Genomic DNA, 18,508 nt, shown 5'->3' on the forward strand with positions numbered 1-18,508 from the left:
TCGAAATGTCCCGAGGGCAATTCTAATTGACGAGGAATTCTAATTTCGGAGGTTTTTTTCATTTTCATCAAAAATCCAATAGCAAAACCAAAATTGATAAGGGAAATTGATTGTTTAATCAAAAACATCATAATTCTAATCATATTCGTGCGATACATGCTTATTACAAGTATTTTAATGATGATAAATAGTTTGTTTACAAACGTAGAAGAAAAAAAATGAGTCAAACCAAAACTTATTACTTATGACTGTTTGTGTTTATATAAGGAATATTAATTTTTGATTTTATTTGAAATAATCCGTTAGTTGCTTTTGCTTTGTTGCTTTCGTTGTGTGTGCTGTTACAATATCGGAACACAATTGGTGTACACAAATCACAAATCTTATGGCGAATCAAATATTAGACCACTTGTTTTTATCAATTCTGCTTGACCGCTAATAGAATGCAAACTGTATTTTTATCAAGAATTGTCATTATTCTTTATATTTTTATACGATATTCGGTTTATGTTCCATGTAAATTCAAGCAAAAATGAGAAACCTCGCAAATTAGAATTGAACCTCTTAAATTAGAATTTTTCCATACAAATGTTCTAACCCGAAATTCACTTCTAATTTCGGAGGAATTCTAATTCTCCGAGTTCTAATTTACGAGGGCGTACTGTAATTTCAATGTTGGAGTGAACGTGTTGCGTTGACGAATGATGGCTTGGAAATACGCTTTGGCTATGGTGCAAAAGCAATCAGCTCATACTTGACATTTCGAATGGACGTGTGGTGTTGTCGCTGACACTTCCGAATATTTTGCATGTGAATTCCTGTTCGAAAAAGCTGCAAATTAAAAGTTTTGGTTTTTCTGAATAATGAGTGTCTGATTCGGTGAAATGTCAAACACCAAGCTGTCTTTGATTTGTCGTTTCTCATGCGTTTCTTGTTGATACGAACCCAATTCCACAACAAATTTTTTTCAAATAATTTGAGTGATATCAATCGCATTGAAATTTTCGTAAAAATGTTGCGAATGATGCAAATGACATTGTTCCGAACGCGATTTATCGTTGGATATATAAAAAGTGTGGTGACAAAATTCCCATTTCCGATTGACCAAATTCGGTGTTGCTCACGGGCGGAAGAAAGTTTCGAAGATTGGATATAAACTTTGAATGAGGCACAAAAACAGCGAATACAGTACATTCAGAATGAGGTAAATGGTGAATCGCTCAATACGAAATCACCCACTAATTTGCTGAAAGAAAACGATTTTCTTCATTTTTCCTTCCTCAGTTGGCATTAAAAAATGTTGAAAATCAATCAGTGTCGAAGGTGGTACGTTTGACTACATGGGATTACAGAATGATTCTAACGATGTCGCAGTATCAGCGTCAAAAATATTACTGGTATTTGTACAAAAAGCACCATTCCACTAGTGTGGACCTTGTAAGTTCACTTTTTCGATAAATTGCATGAATAGGCTGAATTGACTTACGATAACCGTTTTAATTGGATGGAATAGTATGAAAGTTTGATGAAAAAGGGACAGAAAAAGGGACAGAAAAAGGGACAGAAAAAGGGACAAAAAAAATTGAAAACAATCTAATGAATTTTCTACAGATAAAAAACCAAATTCGACGTAAAATACCAACACAGACGGCAACATTTCAGCAAGACGGTGATCAATCAGTTGATGCATATAAGCATATTGAATATAGATTGGGCAAAAATGCATTAATACCAAGGATTGACGGATTAATATAGTATTTTGTGTGCAAAATCCATTGGTATTTTCGGCACATCGAAATCACTTTGGTAAATGAATGAATGAAATCAAACTGAAAAATGCAACATGAACAGAACAATCGGAGAAATATAACAAAGAAGCAATATGCGAAAGAACGTAACATGAAAAATTATTTCGTAAAAACGCAACATGAATTTGCGCCACACTGAAGCGCGTCATAAGAATACTGTAGTAACCGCAGCTCATGTTCCATTCATGCCGACTGGAGATTCATGTTGCGTTTTTACGAAATAATTTTTCATATTCGATTCTTGATATAGCAGATCTGTATTCCCATTTTTATGCTCAGCGACACATATGTATTTATATGATTGAATATGCATTACTCAATTGAAATCTAATTCGATCTTAATTTCAGAGCAATATGATGAACAGCATTAGGCTATCCAAAAATGATTCTTAACTGTGGCTACACATTAGAAATGACGGATCGCCAGAAAGACAAGTTGGCCCAGTTTTTGGTTCACTATTTTCGTTTGAATCGTAGCCATCGTGAACCATTCGTGCTTCATGTGTGTGGCATACATCGTCGTTTCTGAAAAGGTACATTCCATCGTTTGGCCATAAACTATTGCCCAATGCCCATTCAATTTCATGACGAACCAATTGAAGAAATTTTTCCAAAAGAAAAACTAGTTCCATTCACGCCCGGCTCACACCAAATATACTATGCGAATACAATCCAGACGAACACTATGTCATCAGCGGTCTTGTAAATCGATACCACAAAGTCCCATTGACATTGACTAAGGCCATGGTCATTCGTTCGGCTCGTATTCCAATTGAACAATTCCGAAAGTGTCACATCAATGCAACATTAAGGATGGATCAAGTCCTGAGTATGATGCTCGAATTCAAATATTCGGGTGATTGGAACAAGGCATTTCAATATAACGCAAACTCTACTAAATGCATTACACTTTTGAACTCTATTGTATAATACAAAATCTAGAGCCGATGCTGTTTGCTGAGTAAGTGGAATGATTGGTTTCCTATTTTATTTCACTTAAAAAAATGAAGAAAAAAAATGATTCAAAGTTTGAAATATTAAATTAAACTTTATGAAGGAGAGTTAATTCTCACAACAGAAATGACAACATTTTTCAACATTTTATATCTCATTTGGTCACATAGACTTTGACGTCTTGAACTGTAATATTGTGTTATCGTGACAATTTCGAAACATGTCTTTTTCTTTGGTGTTCTTACTCTCACCATCGAAGAAATTCCTGTTCAAGTGTAATCAAATCGAAGATCTTTTAAATGTAATAAATACCTATGTTAGAGTACAACTCATTCCAAAATAAATAAAAACCACTCCAATTTTTGAAATAAATAAATAATTTATATTTTCTGCATGGGAAAAATGGAAATTGTCTTAAAAAATATTCTAAATCTAGCTGATTAAGTATGTGTACGGAGCGCATGGCGAAGTATCAAAACAAAATGAACCACTTCTACAATCGGTTGTGGTATGCGCACCAAATCTGCATGAGGCACCGGGGCTCGATCGGGATAGTTCACCGCAAGCAGTTCCTATGAATAAATTGTTTGGATCGAGTGCGGCCTTGTAATATTCGACGACTGATTGATGTGAGCAGCCCGTGGCTTGAATGTTGCAGTGTGGTTGGATACCAGTTTGATTATTCGGGAAAAAGTCAACGTGACCCATGGCTTGTCGCGAGCCAATCGTCGTATCAGTATGAATCGCCTGAACATATTGACAACAAGTTCGGTTCAGTCCGCGTGGCGGCCCATCATAATCAATGGAATATCCAATGCCCGCTGGATCCAAACCTTTAGAATAACAGTGAAAAGAAACAAGAATCAATTATCATTTGTCCATCAGGCCAATCACTTGTCCGTGATAATGAATCATATTTTTAGCTCAAGACTTTTACATTCAATGCATAAATCAAGTGCAATACAAACCAAAGCAACGCTCAAATTGACCTCCCGATGCAGCACCTATATAAGCAAAGAATGTTCTTTTAATTAATTAAATTGCATGGAATAATATGGAGTGTATAATTGTACATCAACACGGACAACAATCTACGCGAGTGATGAAAACGTGATAAATACCTGCATAGCCACATATATGACTTCCCAGTGAATGTCCAACGCAGCGCAGAGTTCGCAAATCCAATTTTAGCACATTATTCAACCATCTGTACAATTGGTATCCGACTTCGGGTACGATGTTTTCGGTTGCCTGTCGATATGGACACCGTGACAGTTTGCCCCAATCCAATGTAATTGCATTACGATTCAATACACGAGATTCAATCCGAGACAGTTGATTGTTCCATGCTAGACAAGTGCACAGTAAATATTTAGTTTTTCCAATTTTTTTCGTTATCAAAAATTTCAACTTTCAAAGCGTGTCACGCAAATTGGATTTATTTCAAAGAAAAAGTAGTAAGTCTAGGCTAGACTGCCCAATGCCCATTGGATAATTATTCAATTCGCTCTTTAATATCTAGCTGAACTAACTATTAGTTCCGAGTCTAAGTAAGACTGTCCAACGAACGGAAAATGTACTCACAATTCTTTCTTGATTGAAAACTATCCGAAAATCCATGGACAAAAACGGTTGTGGGTCGATTACGATCAATCAAATATGCATTCGAGCCATTGGAGAAAAGTCTTTGGAAGCTATTAGTCTCTCTATAAATAAAAAAAGCACAGATTTTCACCAAGGATTCTGTTGAATATAGTCCAATTGCTAACATACGCACGATAAATGTAGAGTTTTACAAATTTCCCCACTGACGGACACAAATCATCATCACAGGCACATTCACTTTGATCGACCCCAAGGAAGGCGAGCATAAATTCAATAAAACTTGAATTAAATGTTACTGTTTCACGTTCACATTCAACGGTATCTTGGCGTGCATTTGGATGTGAATAGCTAACTTTAACTTTTGGAAAGTAAAATAGACCTGCGACAAAAGAAACAGATACATCACATATATGTCGTATACACAAATTTTAATCAAAATCACAATACGCAATTTGAAATAAAGAAAATCACTATCGTTTCATTTCGTCTAAATTCACTCACCCGCTACTAAATGCAGCGTTTGTAATAAAACCACGAAAAATGTCCACTTAACCAATCTCATAATGAAGAAAGGTACGAGAATAAATATTCCTTAAACAATGTATCCACGGCAATGGCTTTAAGCTGAATAAGCATCGGAGCGTCGTGCATCGCTTATTATATGCCGTTCAACAGTTCGATGGCTTCAGAGCCAAAAATAGAACACATGAACCCGACTGTGTGTGAAAACCACTTCTTGTTCGACAACTTGTTGAACGAAACAAAAGACTCTTTTCTTTCCAACGATCGTAATAAATCGGCATTCGTTTATTATCGGCCGCTTCTTTTCTATGCAGATGTTTTGTTGAGCATTGTTGTTGTTGCTGGTGGTGGTCTTCTTCGGTGCTCGCTATGTCGCGTACATTTTAATTGACCATAAATGGATGCAATGCCCACAAGTTCAAGGTGTGTTGTTTTGATTCTCAAACGATGATCGCGGCATCGCGCAAAAGAAAGTGTTCCATTTATTAGCCGTTGCGCTGCATTTGGTCATTAATGGTTCCGTCGTTCGTGCACTTTTAACAAAACAGAATTTTTGATACACGACCAGAATGTGTGCACCAATTAAAGGATTTTTTTCACGGATTTCTAATGCATTCTCGATTGATTTTTGGCAAAAGAATTCAATTTTTTTACTTCATAAAATATTGTTTCTCTTCCAAAAGAAATTGAACTCATCTCTAAGCAAATCGAATCAATTTTTGACTAAAGCAGTTGAAACCGGTTTATTTGGACGTTAAACACTCCACGGAATTCAACGAATATAAATCAAAGAAGAAAAAAAAAATTTGCGAACTTGTTACAAACATTTGAAAAATCATTGTTCAACCGGCTTTCAGTTCATTTTTGAGTTCAATTTTCGGGTTTTGTCAAACCGATAAACCGTTGGTCACCAACGGAATAATTATTTTTGGTTGAAGTGCTGTGGAAAATTTTCCGGTATATTTTTACTACACAATGTGTAATTGAGTCACTTTGAGCGATGCAAAACTTTTCTTTATTACCCATGCAGCAATGCCTTAAGGCATTAGCCAGAAATTTGAATCGAATTACGATTAAAAATGTTCCAACCAGCAGCCGCACTAATTTATGCATTTTATGACTAAATTTAAATTTTTAACAATTTATTTAAAAAAGATTCGAATGTTCGAGTTTGACCGTCTGGCGTCGACTAAAAATATGTTTTCATTCCATTTCAATGCTCATCATAAATATATATCCGAATAAACTCCATACACGACAAATAAACGTTCAAATGTTTACCTTTTCGGGATCGAATTTTTTTTTTGCTAATAGAGAAATTGACCCGAAATATTCGAAAATTGGAAGAGTGACATCATTTGATACATTAAAATTTTGAATCAATTTAATTTTTGCTAATTTCACCGCTGTTTTCCTAATTCACAGTCATTTCTTTTTTGGAGGTGGAGGAGGAGTTTATTTACAAACGGAGAAAAATACACATTTGTTATAAATTGTGAGATTACATATTTTCGTTTGTAGGTAAGAGATGCCAAGGTCATCCACCTCAGATCATATGGATAAACAGTGATTAAAAATGTGACAAGTGAAAATTAGATGATAAGCTAATAATTCATTGAATTATAGAGGTGAAATGATGTGGAAAAAAATAATGAAAACATAAACTTCTATATAAAAACGCTTCCATGTCTGTTTGTTTTCTCTCTTCATTAGCATTGAACTCAATTTTTGGATAGCAATTTTATCTTTATGATATAATCTAACAACTTCCCTGATTTCTTTCGTCGACGTCACATTTGTCTTCTTATCAGTATAAAGCAATTAGTGTGTAACCTCATCACATCACTACAATTCCTCCATAAGATTAATTTATTTGAAATTTAATTGAATTGGATTCATTTGTTTCGTCACTAGCGTCATTTCCGTTAATCTAGCAATGCTATGAATGCTGCACATTATTTTGACAAATGGAATATTCTTTTTTACTATTATGGTAAATTGTGTTTAGACTGTGATTTTGAATAATTCTGTTTTGTACTGAATTTCCAATATGTCGAATATAAATATAGCTTAAATTACTTAAGGGTTTTAGATGATGCTACTTTTTGACTCTACAATGTTTAGAATCGCAACGATTCAAATTGCTTTAATTTGCTTAATTCGCCAAGCGAATACTACGAGCAAATACTCAGTGAAAATTCCGAAACGTATCGTATGGAGTAAATGCCAATTTTTTCTCTCTTTTAACACTCATTCGAAGCGAAGAAGAAGAGGAAAAATTTGCATCTTTCCTATGCCGGGAGTCGAACCACGGACCTTCTGATTGCCGGTCAGATACTCTATCCATTGAGCTACACAGACCCTTAAGTAATTAAAACATGACTTTACGGCACCAGTTCACGTGCTAAAAAGGAACAAAAATAAAATCCTGATAAATATAGCTTATTAGCTAAATACCTATATATTTTCCAAAATATAAAAAATATGTTCATAATATGATGTTCTTCATACATTTATTTAAAAAAAAAAAACAAAAAATAATCGAAACTACTTCGAAAGAAGAGAGTGAAAGTTTCAAGGTCAAACACCGAATTTCACTTGAATCTAACCGAAATTGAAGGTATTAGACAAACCACTTCCATAAACAATGAATATTCTTAGTCAAATTGGTTTTTATTTGACTTGAAACAAGAAATTTGCTTTGTTTTTGGGTATTCTGAAATTCTAAAATTGGTCAACATTTTTTATTTCAGCAAGAGAAAACCAAGAAAATTTCGTTTTTATTTTTAAATTTCAATATTTCAAATGGAGAAAGGTCTCATTTCGATGTGATTTCATTTTTCCCACATAAACAAAGGCTGTCAAAGCTCATACGTATTAATCGTCAAATCGTCAAATATACGGTAGACACATCTGTCAAAATATGCATGTTGACATTCCATCATCCAGAGAGCACATTTGAACAGAGGTCAGGAATTGTTTATAGTTGAATTATCGCCGATTGTAAAGCAAAAAAAAAAATCACGTAAAAATGGGTAAAAAGGATAAAAATAAGAAGAAAGGAAAGGGAGCCGAAAAGACTACCATGAAAACGGACAAAAAATTGGTGGCCAAACAGAAAAAGTTACTGGAGAAAATTGGAGAGGTTAGGATTCATTTGCCGCTATTCAAATCTGTGCATAAATATTGAAAATATCATTAAATTTCAGGATGACATTGTGAACATTGTCGCAACTCTTGAAGCAAACGAACAAAGAAGAACAACTGTTACGGAAACTGTAGTTCCACCCCCATCGCCAAGGAGTAATTTCTCGTTCTGTGCACATCCAGATAAAGAAGAGCTCATTTTGTTTGGCGGAGAACATTTTGACGGACAAAAATTGGCCGTTTACAATGAATTGTATTTCTATAACATTCCGAAGAATGAATGGAAACTGGTGATGGCACCGGCAGGACCAGGACCACGGTCAGCACATCAAATGGTCTCGGTTGCTTCAGATGGTGGACAATTATGGGTAAGGTTTTTTTGGAAGAGAGAAGTTGTCGGAACGTTTCCTTGATATTGTCAGTGAAGACTCTACTTTTCCAATGGTTTTTTAAGTCAATCTTTCAATTTTCAACAACCAATCAACAATTATTTTCAATGAAAATTCGAATTATTTCCAGCTTTTTGGTGGTGAACACTCGACACCATCTCAAATGCAATTCTATCACTACAGAGACTTATGGGTATTCCGGATTGCATCACGCAAATGGGAGAAAGTCGTCACACAAACTGGTCCGTCACCACGAAGTGGCCATCGAATGATCGCACACAAAAAGAAACTGTTTGTGTTTGGTGGCTTTTATGATACGGGCATCTCGTATAAATATTACAATGACGTTTGGATTTTCTCATTGGAATCGTATCAATGGCAATGCATTAATGCAAAAGGATCCATTGTTCCAGCTCCACGTAGCGCTGGCTGCATGGCGGCGACGCCAGATGGCAAAATATTGGTTTGGGGTGGCTATAGTAAGACTTCGGTCAAAAAAGAAATTGAAAGAGGAGTCACACATGCTGACATGTTCGCTCTAACGCCTGAGAGTGAGTTAAATTTTTTTCTAATTTCTTTTTAAACAAAAATTTTTCATTATAGACCAAGAGCTGTTGAACAAAGTACTATAAATACAAGCTTTATGTCAGATAATGGAATTGTAGGTGCACATTGATGCCAATATTCAAAATATCATATTGTTTTATCTTCATTTGATACACATCACAATATCTGCTCGCCGATAACAAGAAAAAAAATTGCTTCACTTTTCGCTCAAGCTTTATGGCCGAATTTTTGTGTACTGATAAATTCGTACGAGAATAATTCAAACACAAAAAATCTGCTCCAAACATTGTACACAACATTTTTTATTTCATATCAAAGTCTCATTCAATTCAAAGAAGTGAGGTTATGTTGTAATCATGTCAAAATGGATAAAATGCATTACAAACACATAACCTCACTTCTTTGACTAGAATGAGACTTTGATATGAAATAAAAAATGTTGTGTACAATGTTTGGAGAAGATTTTTTGTGTTTGAATTATTCTCGTACGAATTTATCAGTACACAAAAATTCTGCCATAAAGCTTGAGCGAAAAGTGAAGCAATTTTTTTTCTTGTTATCGGCGAGCAGATATTATGACGCGTATCAAATGAAGATAAAACAATATGATATTTTGAATATTGGCCTTAATATGCACCCACAATTTCATTATCTGACATGAAGCTTGTATTTATAGTACTTTGTTCAACAGCTCTTGGTCTATTAAAATGTCAACTAATTTTAATTATTTTGTGGATAATTTGTAAAATGATAATTTTTCTGTTCTACTTTCCATGACATCAACCAGAAAACGACGCAACTGGCTTGCAATGGAAATGGTCAAGTGTTAAGCCCGGTGGCCATCGACCAGCTCCACGAAGTGGTGTGAACGTAACAGTCGCTCCAAACGGTAAAGGCTATATCTTTGGTGGCGTTCTTGATGTAAATGAAGATGAAGAAAACCTCGACGGTTCGTACAGCAACGAAATGCACTTGTTAGAACTAGCCAATCCGACCTGGCGCTTGATTGAGCTTAAAGGGAAGAAGGATAAATCGAAATCCAAAGATGAAGACGCAGAAGATATGGACATTGATGCCGATGCACAAACTTCAACTCAAGGTTTTTCTTGCCATTTTCTACTATTTTCTGAATTTTTTTTTTAATTTTTCGAAAGTTTTAACTTTTAGTATCATTCAATTCATTTTAGTTCGTTAAATAGTACGAAAACAAATTTATAAAATTTTTAAATGGTTTATTCAAAAATTTTAAAAATATTTTAAATGGTTTTTTTAATTTTTATTTCAATTTTTCCAAACACCAGTCTCTTCTGATGGCATCTTTACAATAACCGTTGGTGGCAGTTCATCGAATCCAAAAGTGAAATCTAAACCAAAGTCCGAAACATATAACGTACCATCCCCACGCATGAAGCCAGGCTTGGCTATTTGCAAAGGAACACTGTACCTGTATGGTGGAGAGTACGAGAATGGATCTAAACAATACACGCTCAACGATTTCTATTCATTGGGTATGATAGAGTTTTCAATTTTCTTACAAAAATCACATTTGGAACATTTTTCTTAATTTTTGTGATTTTTTAAACGTTTAACCGTAATTTTTAATCAAAAGTTTTTTTAAAATTTTCATTGGATTTTTATACAAAAGTATAATTTCATAATTTTTTTTTTCAATTTGGTGGAGTTTATAATTTCTACTCCAATTTTCAAACCAAACTAAGTATTTGTAATACAAATTTTGTGTTCTCCTGTGTATTTTCCAGATTTGCACAAGTTAGACGAATGGAAAACGATAATCAAGCAAGATTTAGCAGCATGTGAGTGGATGGAGTCGGAAAGTGAGGAAAGTGGATCAGACAGCGACAGTGATGACGATGATGATGACGACGACGATAATGATTCTGACGATGAATCAGATGACTCGAGTGGAATTGATACTGATTAATCAAACATATTCAAAATAAAATAAAATAAAAACAAATTAAATAAAAATAAAAATAAAAATATCAATACAAATCCATACAAACGTACGTTTTAAAAGTTTCTATTTAATTTACTAAAGAAATGGAATGTTGAACATTTTTGTACATCAAAAAATGGTTTAAAAATGCTATAAAACTTTCTTGTAAAACCGCGTCTTCTAATATAAAAAAGAAATATTTTGATTTTCTACACTTTATGTAAACAGTTCATTTATAAGACGTCGAAAAAAAATGGACGGAAATTACGGCTTAATCTAACGATTTAAAATATAAATCCAAGCTGCACAATTAGTGTCGATCATAATGTCTTACATTTAATGTGGTAAATGGTCGATTTTTTTTTTGTTATTTCGGTGCGATAAAATTCGCAGTGACTAAAAAGTTCTGTTCAAGTTTTCTACGGTGAATCATTTAAAAAAAAAATTGGACGGAATTTGAAATTTACTACGGATACTTGGCATCCATAGCATTTAGATTCTGAGCAATTTGTGTGTTAGCACTTATTTAGTTGCACAATTTGGTTTTTGTCAGTTTTGACTTAAATTTTAATCGAAATGGCTGCTTTTTGCTCCTGCTTAATGTTCAAAGGTGTGTGAATGTAAAAGCGACGAGTAATGGAACAATGATGGCCAGACTTATTGAGAATTTGTGAGCCATAGCTCCGGCATCGCAATCAGTAATGCGTTTGGCACGCATGAAATCACCGCCTAAATACAAGTCGTAGCGTCGTTTTGAGTGTGGAACCGGTTGCAATTGTTGGGTTGCATCTTGGAAAATAAGATCATGATACGGTGGCATCGAGTAGAACATACTGAAACTGAAGGCGTCAGCATCTTTGCGGCCATAATATTGTTGAGCATAGGTAAAGAGATTCATGTATGCATTGATTTGAGTTTCATTGAAGCCTTCTCCGCCGCGTGTAACTACTGCATTCGCTTTCACCTTGCCCAAATTACAGTTTCTATACTCAGGTAAATCACGTCGAGTACCTGCAATGGGGGGAGAAGAGAGAGAATTATTGAAAAACAATTCAGAAAAATTGAACTGGGAAAAAAATAAAAATTTGAAACAAAAGTAAAAAATGAAGAAAAAAAAATCCAAATTTCAACGTACCATCTGGACAAAGGAGTTCAAAGTCATCATTCAGTGTATTTCGAGCCCACCATTCTCTTCTCTTTCCGCCGGTATTTTCCATGACTGTTGTATGCTTGACGAAGGCTACATCGCCACCACCTTCAACTAGGCAACGGAAGGCGCCAGTGTGCCCATAATAATCTTCGGATGCATCACGACGGCAATATCTGCAATAATCATCAATAAATTAGTCTTATTTCTATTCAAAAACGCGTTTTATCTCGTCGAATTGTGAATTTTAATGTATTCTTACCTGTAAGAAGTTCCATGACACAAATCGCATAGATTGTCATATGGAACGCCAATGTTATATTCGCCACTAATGGCACCTGGCACGCAAGATTTGGTGAAATATTCCGCCGCTGCTCGAACACTATCGCAACCATATGGTCGAATCCATCCGTTCGAAATCAAATAAGCCATTGGATACACCCAGCCGGCAGCTGTGTTGATACCCGGATGACACGTATATTTCCCCTTCAAGTATGTCAACTCCGTTGATGGATCCTCTTCTTTGGCCACAGCCACCACGTAATATTCTGGTTCACCCAAATTATACACCTCCGAAATGATTGGAATCAAATCATAACGCAATCCAGCGGTGTAAACATCGCTTGCATCCAGAACAGCAACATCAGCAATACCCGTTCGAATCGATTGCATACAATTGATGTGCGAGTGTCCTTTGAAGCAACTCATTTCCGGTTTGATCAATTGAGCTTTCAAAGCAGTCTGAAAGAAATTAATAGAACAAAATTTTGAATTGAACAAAAAAATTGAAATTAAATTCAGTTAAAAGAAAATCCACTCACCCTCATCTTAATACACTTATCCAATTCCGCATCGGATGTGACGCACAAAGTCATTCGACCCACGGGACATTGACGAACTTCCAGAATCTGTTGCAGTGCACTGCCCAAATAGCCGCCAAAACTTTGATCGTCTTCTTTGATTGGCACCAAATTCCGAGCTGCATCTTGGAAGAGAAGATTCAATCGACCGCCATAGCGTTCCGATTCGAAAATTTCGAATTTCTCATAGGTTTGCGTTGTGTTGTCATCAAAGCGTGAGCGTTCAGTGGTAAAACTACTATCTAAATTGCTTCTGAAACCACCAGAACTACCAGAACCACCTTTGTTTGTTTCGTATGGATTCCATGAATTTTGACCTCCTTGATTGTTCTGTTCTTGCAAATACTTTTGGTCGTAGTATTTGTCATTATCATTGTTCGTGTCGAATCGATTGTAACCTTCGTAGCGGCGGTCGTTTAAGGTTGAATTTTGAACAGGTTTAGTGGAGTAAAGTTGCACGGCTCGTGTCAAAAATTGTTGATAATGTTTTCGCTCTTGCGATGAACGAGCTGATGAAGTGACCAAGGCATGTGATGGGACAAGACCCCAGTTACATTGACGATATTCGGATAGTGGACGTCTCAAACCATCTCGGCATAATAATTCAAAACGATCAGCATGCGCCGAACCTGAAGAAGAATGTAATGGGATGAATATCAAAGCGAATAATTGAAAAAAAAATTTTTTTCGAAGTTTTGTCCAAATTCACACACGATTCTGATTTTAACCGATTGGGTTTTTGATTCGAATCTTTAATAAATTATTGGGACTCTTTCAAACTTACGGAATTCTTTGCTGTTGATCATTTCACTAACGGTCGTGTGTTTCAAGAAAGCAATTTCACCGGCTTCCAACAAACATCTGAAAGCACCTTCGAAACCGGCATATGGATCTCGATGTGTACATTTACCGCCGGGCACTTTTCCAGTGCAAAGAGCGCATAATCTAAAAAATGTTAAAAAATTTGTTGATAAAAATATATTTTTGTCATTAAAAAAGACATCTACGACGTATATTCAAAATATTCGATTTTGTTATATTTTTCATCGTCCCAAATTTTGTTTCGTCTCTTCTCAAATAAATAGTCTTACTTATCAGAATTGTCACCAATTGGATTGTATTTGTCGATCAAAGAGTTCGGAGCACAAGATTCGCCAAAGAAATTGATGGCATTTTTCACATGATTGTTGCAATCGATGATTTCCATGCCGCCTTCTTGTTGTAACTGTGAATTAGATTATTTTTTTCATCAACAGTGAATTGGTATAACAGTCAATTGGTATCAATAGATACCAATTTCAAATAAATTTTCATTTTTCCCCCAAAAAATTGTTTTTTCATGGAATTTTACATCAAAATTTTCTACAATTTCTTCTGAACTAAACAAAATGTTATACAAAAAAAATTCAAAGCTCATTTTTCCTACCGTATGAATTGGAATAGTCCAACCGGCTTGACTGCCGACTTCAGCAAAGCATGCTTTCTTTCCGCGCAAGTCACGAATTGAGGTCACTTCAGGTATGGTATCTTTCTTGATAACAGCAACCGAATAGTAGTTCACGAATCCACCATCGAAGCTCTCTTGCATGATTGGAATCAACGAATGATAACGACCGGCTATAAACACATTTCCAGCGTCCAATGACATCATATGCGCTTTTTCCGTGTCAATCAACTGAATGCATTCTTCCGTTGAAAAGGCTTGGTGACACGTTACATTGATGTAATTATCGTCAAACAATGCACGATCACGCTCGAGGGCCATCGTAAAGTTACCGCATTTGTACTGTTCCGGTTCATTTGTTGTACACCACACAAATTTTTCCAACTTCGTTTGTTCGACTTCATAATATTGACCTGAGGAAAAGGAAGAGGTTATTTTTGGTCTTGAGTATAAGAGATTTTTTAATTCATTTTGGCAGTTTTGATTGGCACAAAATTTAAAGTTTCAATTCAAGTTGAAACTCATTTTTTAATAATTTTAAAACACATATTTTGATGACAATTTTTTGTTCAATATTTTTGTCTGGCAAAAATTAGAAAAACCCGAATTTTTTTTATTCACACAAAATCCTAAACAAAAATGTCAGAAACTAATTTTCAAGGGCTAAAACTGTTTCCAATAATGTGAAGATGTTTGTTTGTGTATAACACAGTTGAAGGTAAAACTATAATTTAAATAGAAATAAATTCACTATAAAAGTCCATTATCAACATAATAAAACCATCGTAACTCATGTGTCATGTCAATAAATATTGAAATATATCCAAAGAAATCCCGTGTATACTTTTGTTATTCCGAAGCACCGAATCGATTCTAATGCATACAAACACACGCATACACGCACAGTCCAAATTCTGATAGACATGATAAGCAAGTGTAATTTAAAGTGCATTAGTGTCGTAATGATGCAGACATAACAAACACGCATACACACGCACACATACAAAACATTGTCTAATGAGACTCCATTAAAAATTGATTTCGTGCACCATTTTTGAATTGTTTCCCAATTTTCCATCACATTTGCTTCAGAATTTAATCAATCGCGGTGTTTGTTCATCCGAATTACAATGTTTTTGTTTATACGCGATAAATTTAATCAGCGCAATTTGGGCGTTGACATCGTACACCCAACAATAACAGCAAACAAAACATAGAGAATTCCGTGGAATGTTTCATACTAACCGATACAAAATGGTGAAATAATCAAAATACACACAGCGGCTATAACATTATCATGGAACATTTTTGCGATGCATAAATAAAAACATTTGAAACTAAAACGAAAATTTGTGAAAATATCGACAAAAAAAATTGTAAGGCACAAAACACTTGCGATCGAAACACTGAGCAACTAATGAATGTCACACCCCAATGAATGAGTGTACGATGCCATACAGTCATCGTAATTTGACATTTCGATACACTGTTACGTGAAATGAGCCATTAATTGAATGTGTTAGACAGTCGAGAGGTGGAACAACAGATCGAAGTAATAACGATTTTTGATGGGGTTTTGGAATGAAGAAAAAAATAAAATTCCGTCGAAACTTTTTTTTTCAAAGATTTTGGAGATAATCTATAGCTCGTTATGCGAATAATTTTTTCATAGTAAAAAAAAGGAATTTAGTCCTAAAAATTCAATTCCATCCAATAAACATGTCAAAGACCCATCAAAACAACAAACAAGTGGCATTCGGTCATGTGAACCCACCACCAGCGTACCGAACTGCGAACGCGGCTTAATTTGACAAATTGCCACTGTGTGACAGCTAACCGCAACAGATTCACGTGTAATTGGTTCATTCTGTTTTCATAGTGACGGCAATTTACATCATTTCGATTTAGTGCTGTGTGGCTAGTGTGGAAAAAATGCCAACAATCAATATAAAACGTGATTTATTGTTCGAGGCATTGGGCAAAACGTACACGGATGATGAGTTCCAAACGTTGTGTTTCGCCTTCGGATTGGAATTGGACGAGGTGACAACGGAAAAGCAGATGTTAACCAAAGAACAAGGTGCCGTCGAAGAGGCGAAAACAGCATCCGAGGAGATAATCTATCGCATTGATATTCCAGCAAACCGTTATGATTTGTTGTGTTTGGAAGGTCTTGTGTCGGCTTTATTGATATTCCAAGGTACACGTCAACCGGAGCGTTTCCTTCGTGTCGATCCACCGGCTGGTAAAGCACCGCAAAAATTGATCATTTTACCTGATACGGCAAAAATTCGTCCATTCGCTGTGGCAGCTGTGCTGCGTAACATAACACTTGATAAGGATGCGTACGACAGTTTCATCGAACTGCAAGACAAATTGCATCAGAATATTTGCCGTAAACGGACTTTGGTTGCCATTGGTACGCATGATTTGGATACCATCCAAGGACCATTTTACTATGATGCAAAACCACCGATCGACATTAAATTCATTCCATTGAATCAAACGAAGGCAATGAATGCCGTTGAATTGATGGATTTCTATTCGACGCATGCACAGTTGAAACAATATTTGGCCATTATTCGTGATTCACCGGTCTATCCAGTGATTTATGATTCAAAGAATACCGTTTTATCACTGCCACCCATCATCAACGGTGATCATTCGAAGATCTCAGTCAACACGAAGAATATTTTTATCGAATGCACGGCCACCGATTTAACGAAAGCCAAAATCGTCTTGGACACCCTGGTTACAATGTTTTCGGTACATTGTGCAAAACCCGGATCGGTTGAATACTGTGAAGTGATCAATGCTAACGGTGAAACGGTCGTTTATCCAGAGCTGGAGTATCGTGTTGAGTCAATCGAACCAAAAGCGGTTAACGGATATATTGGCGTTGAACTGACACCAGAGGATATTGCCAAGAAATTGACTCGGATGGCATTGAAATCAAAAATTAAAGCCGATGGAAAGTTAGAAGTGGAAATTCCACCCACTCGACATGATGTGATTCATGCTTGTGATGTGTATGAAGATGTAAGGATCTCAATGAAATATGAAAAAAATCAAAAATTCATTCCAATTTTCCACTCTCTTAGGTTGCCATCAGCTATGGTTACAACAACATCGAACGAACATTGCCGAAATTCACGCATTTCGCCCGTCAATACCCATTGAACAAATTGACCGAACAGCTACGCGAACAGGTCGCTCAAGCTGGATTCACTGAGGCGCTCACCTTTTCGCTGTGCTCCCGTGACGATATCTCAACGAAATTAGGCAAGAAAATCGAAGAAGTTCCAGCCGTACACATCGGAAACCCAAAAACATTGGAGTTCCAAGTAGCTCGTACATGTTTGTTGTCGGGCGTTTTGAAAACAGTCGCAGCCAACAAACGAATGCCACTACCATTGAAATTGTTCGAAATTTCAGATGTGGTATTGGTTGATGAAAGCACCGAAGTTGGAGCAAGAAACGAACGACGACTCGTTGCTGTCAACTGCAACAAATCGGCCGGTTTTGAAATCGTTCATGGGCTTTTGGATCGAGTCATGCAATTGTTGGAGGTTCCATGGAAAGGTGAGAATGGTTATGTTTTGGAAGCAACAGAAGATGCAGCCTACTTCCCCGGACGATGCGCTAATATTAAATACAAAGGGATCACAATTGGCAAAATTGGCGTTCTGCATCCAACCGTTCTTCAAGCCTATGAACTCACAAATCCATGCGCCGTTTTCGAAATAACTATCGAACCATTTGTTTAAATTCTCATTTTTCTTTTAAATTTGATTAATTTATGCGGAGTTTAATTACAAATTAAACTCGATACATGTACTTGCTCTCAAAATCGATATATACCGGCTTTGCACCGATTTAATAAACAAAATTATCATCAATTTTGCAAAATGAGATTTTTTGACTGAAATTTTTTTTGGTTGGGGTTTTTCGTTCGTGTATGGAATTTGCACTACAAATCTAGGTGAGTATAAGCTGATCTAAGTGAGGAAGTCAGTCAGTCATCAACTTTCATTCCTGAAGTCGAATTTTATGAATTTGATAAATTCATATTATTGTTTCTATTGTGGAGTTTTGTGTTGGAATTGAC

The 18,508-nt window shown here is 35.8% G+C and overlaps 4 protein-coding genes across 4 annotated transcripts; 2 read left to right on the plus strand and 2 right to left on the minus strand.

The window, feature by feature from the left end:
- Positions 1–3,170: 3,170 nt before the first annotated feature.
- Positions 3,171–4,979, minus strand: LOC129570789 (pancreatic lipase-related protein 2-like). The gene is made up of 6 exons (XM_055450511.1): positions 4,869–4,979; positions 4,536–4,746; positions 4,347–4,468; positions 3,884–4,111; positions 3,731–3,766; positions 3,171–3,595 (listed from the first exon to the last, which is right to left on the minus strand). Exons 1-6 carry the CDS (start codon positions 4,927–4,929, stop codon positions 3,195–3,197), a joined length of 1,059 nt encoding a protein of 352 aa, XP_055306486.1. The 5' UTR covers positions 4,930–4,979; the 3' UTR covers positions 3,171–3,194.
- Positions 4,980–7,814: 2,835 nt separating this feature from the next.
- On the plus strand, positions 7,815–11,019 carry LOC129570794 (kelch domain-containing protein 4). Its single transcript, XM_055450518.1, has 6 exons — positions 7,815–8,034; positions 8,099–8,404; positions 8,556–8,976; positions 9,780–10,091; positions 10,294–10,500; positions 10,753–11,019. Exons 1-6 carry the CDS (start codon positions 7,921–7,923, stop codon positions 10,932–10,934), a joined length of 1,542 nt encoding a protein of 513 aa, XP_055306493.1. The 5' UTR covers positions 7,815–7,920; the 3' UTR covers positions 10,935–11,019.
- LOC129570792 (melanotransferrin) lies at positions 11,018–16,154 on the minus strand. The gene is made up of 8 exons (XM_055450516.1): positions 15,646–16,154; positions 14,383–14,813; positions 14,048–14,181; positions 13,741–13,901; positions 12,918–13,585; positions 12,359–12,837; positions 12,085–12,272; positions 11,018–11,960 (listed from the first exon to the last, which is right to left on the minus strand). Exons 1-8 carry the CDS (start codon positions 15,704–15,706, stop codon positions 11,554–11,556), a joined length of 2,529 nt encoding a protein of 842 aa, XP_055306491.1. The 5' UTR covers positions 15,707–16,154; the 3' UTR covers positions 11,018–11,553.
- Positions 16,155–16,209: 55 nt separating this feature from the next.
- On the plus strand, positions 16,210–18,309 carry LOC129570793 (phenylalanine--tRNA ligase beta subunit). Its single transcript, XM_055450517.1, has 2 exons — positions 16,210–17,439; positions 17,502–18,309. Exons 1-2 carry the CDS (start codon positions 16,333–16,335, stop codon positions 18,165–18,167), a joined length of 1,773 nt encoding a protein of 590 aa, XP_055306492.1. The 5' UTR covers positions 16,210–16,332; the 3' UTR covers positions 18,168–18,309.
- Positions 18,310–18,508: the final 199 nt, after the last annotated feature.

The sequence above is a fragment of the Sitodiplosis mosellana genome, unplaced genomic scaffold (assembly GCF_009176505.1).
Source record: "Sitodiplosis mosellana isolate CC-2019 unplaced genomic scaffold, AAFC_SMos_1.0 Smas_scaffold_80, whole genome shotgun sequence".
NCBI classification, from domain to species: domain Eukaryota; kingdom Metazoa; phylum Arthropoda; class Insecta; order Diptera; family Cecidomyiidae; genus Sitodiplosis; species Sitodiplosis mosellana.

Excerpts from the sequence above, each read along its gene's own strand:
- LOC129570789 (XM_055450511.1), bottom strand. The coding sequence starts at position 4,929 with ATGAGATTGGTTAAGTGGACATTTTTCGTGGTTTTATTACAAACGCTG. Across the intron at positions 4,469-4,535 it reads AAACTCTACATTTATCGTGC|AGAGACTAATAGCTTCCAAA; the intron begins GTATGTTAGCAA and ends TTTTATTTATAG. Across the intron at positions 4,112-4,346 it reads TTTTCAATCAAGAAAGAATT|CATGGAACAATCAACTGTCT; the intron begins GTGAGTACATTT and ends GCACTTGTCTAG.
- LOC129570793 (XM_055450517.1), top strand. The coding sequence starts at position 16,333 with ATGCCAACAATCAATATAAAACGTGATTTATTGTTCGAGGCATTGGGC. Across the intron at positions 17,440-17,501 it reads CTTGTGATGTGTATGAAGAT|GTTGCCATCAGCTATGGTTA; the intron begins GTAAGGATCTCA and ends CCACTCTCTTAG.
- LOC129570794 (XM_055450518.1), top strand. The coding sequence starts at position 7,921 with ATGGGTAAAAAGGATAAAAATAAGAAGAAAGGAAAGGGAGCCGAAAAG. Across the intron at positions 8,977-9,779 it reads GTTCGCTCTAACGCCTGAGA|AAAACGACGCAACTGGCTTG; the intron begins GTGAGTTAAATT and ends GACATCAACCAG. Across the intron at positions 10,092-10,293 it reads TGCACAAACTTCAACTCAAG|TCTCTTCTGATGGCATCTTT; the intron begins GTTTTTCTTGCC and ends TCCAAACACCAG.
- LOC129570792 (XM_055450516.1), bottom strand. The coding sequence starts at position 15,706 with ATGTTCCATGATAATGTTATAGCCGCTGTGTGTATTTTGATTATTTCA. Across the intron at positions 12,273-12,358 it reads TGTCATGGAACTTCTTACAG|ATATTGCCGTCGTGATGCAT; the intron begins GTAAGAATACAT and ends TGATTATTGCAG. Across the intron at positions 11,961-12,084 it reads TGAACTCCTTTGTCCAGATG|GTACTCGACGTGATTTACCT; the intron begins GTACGTTGAAAT and ends CCCCCATTGCAG.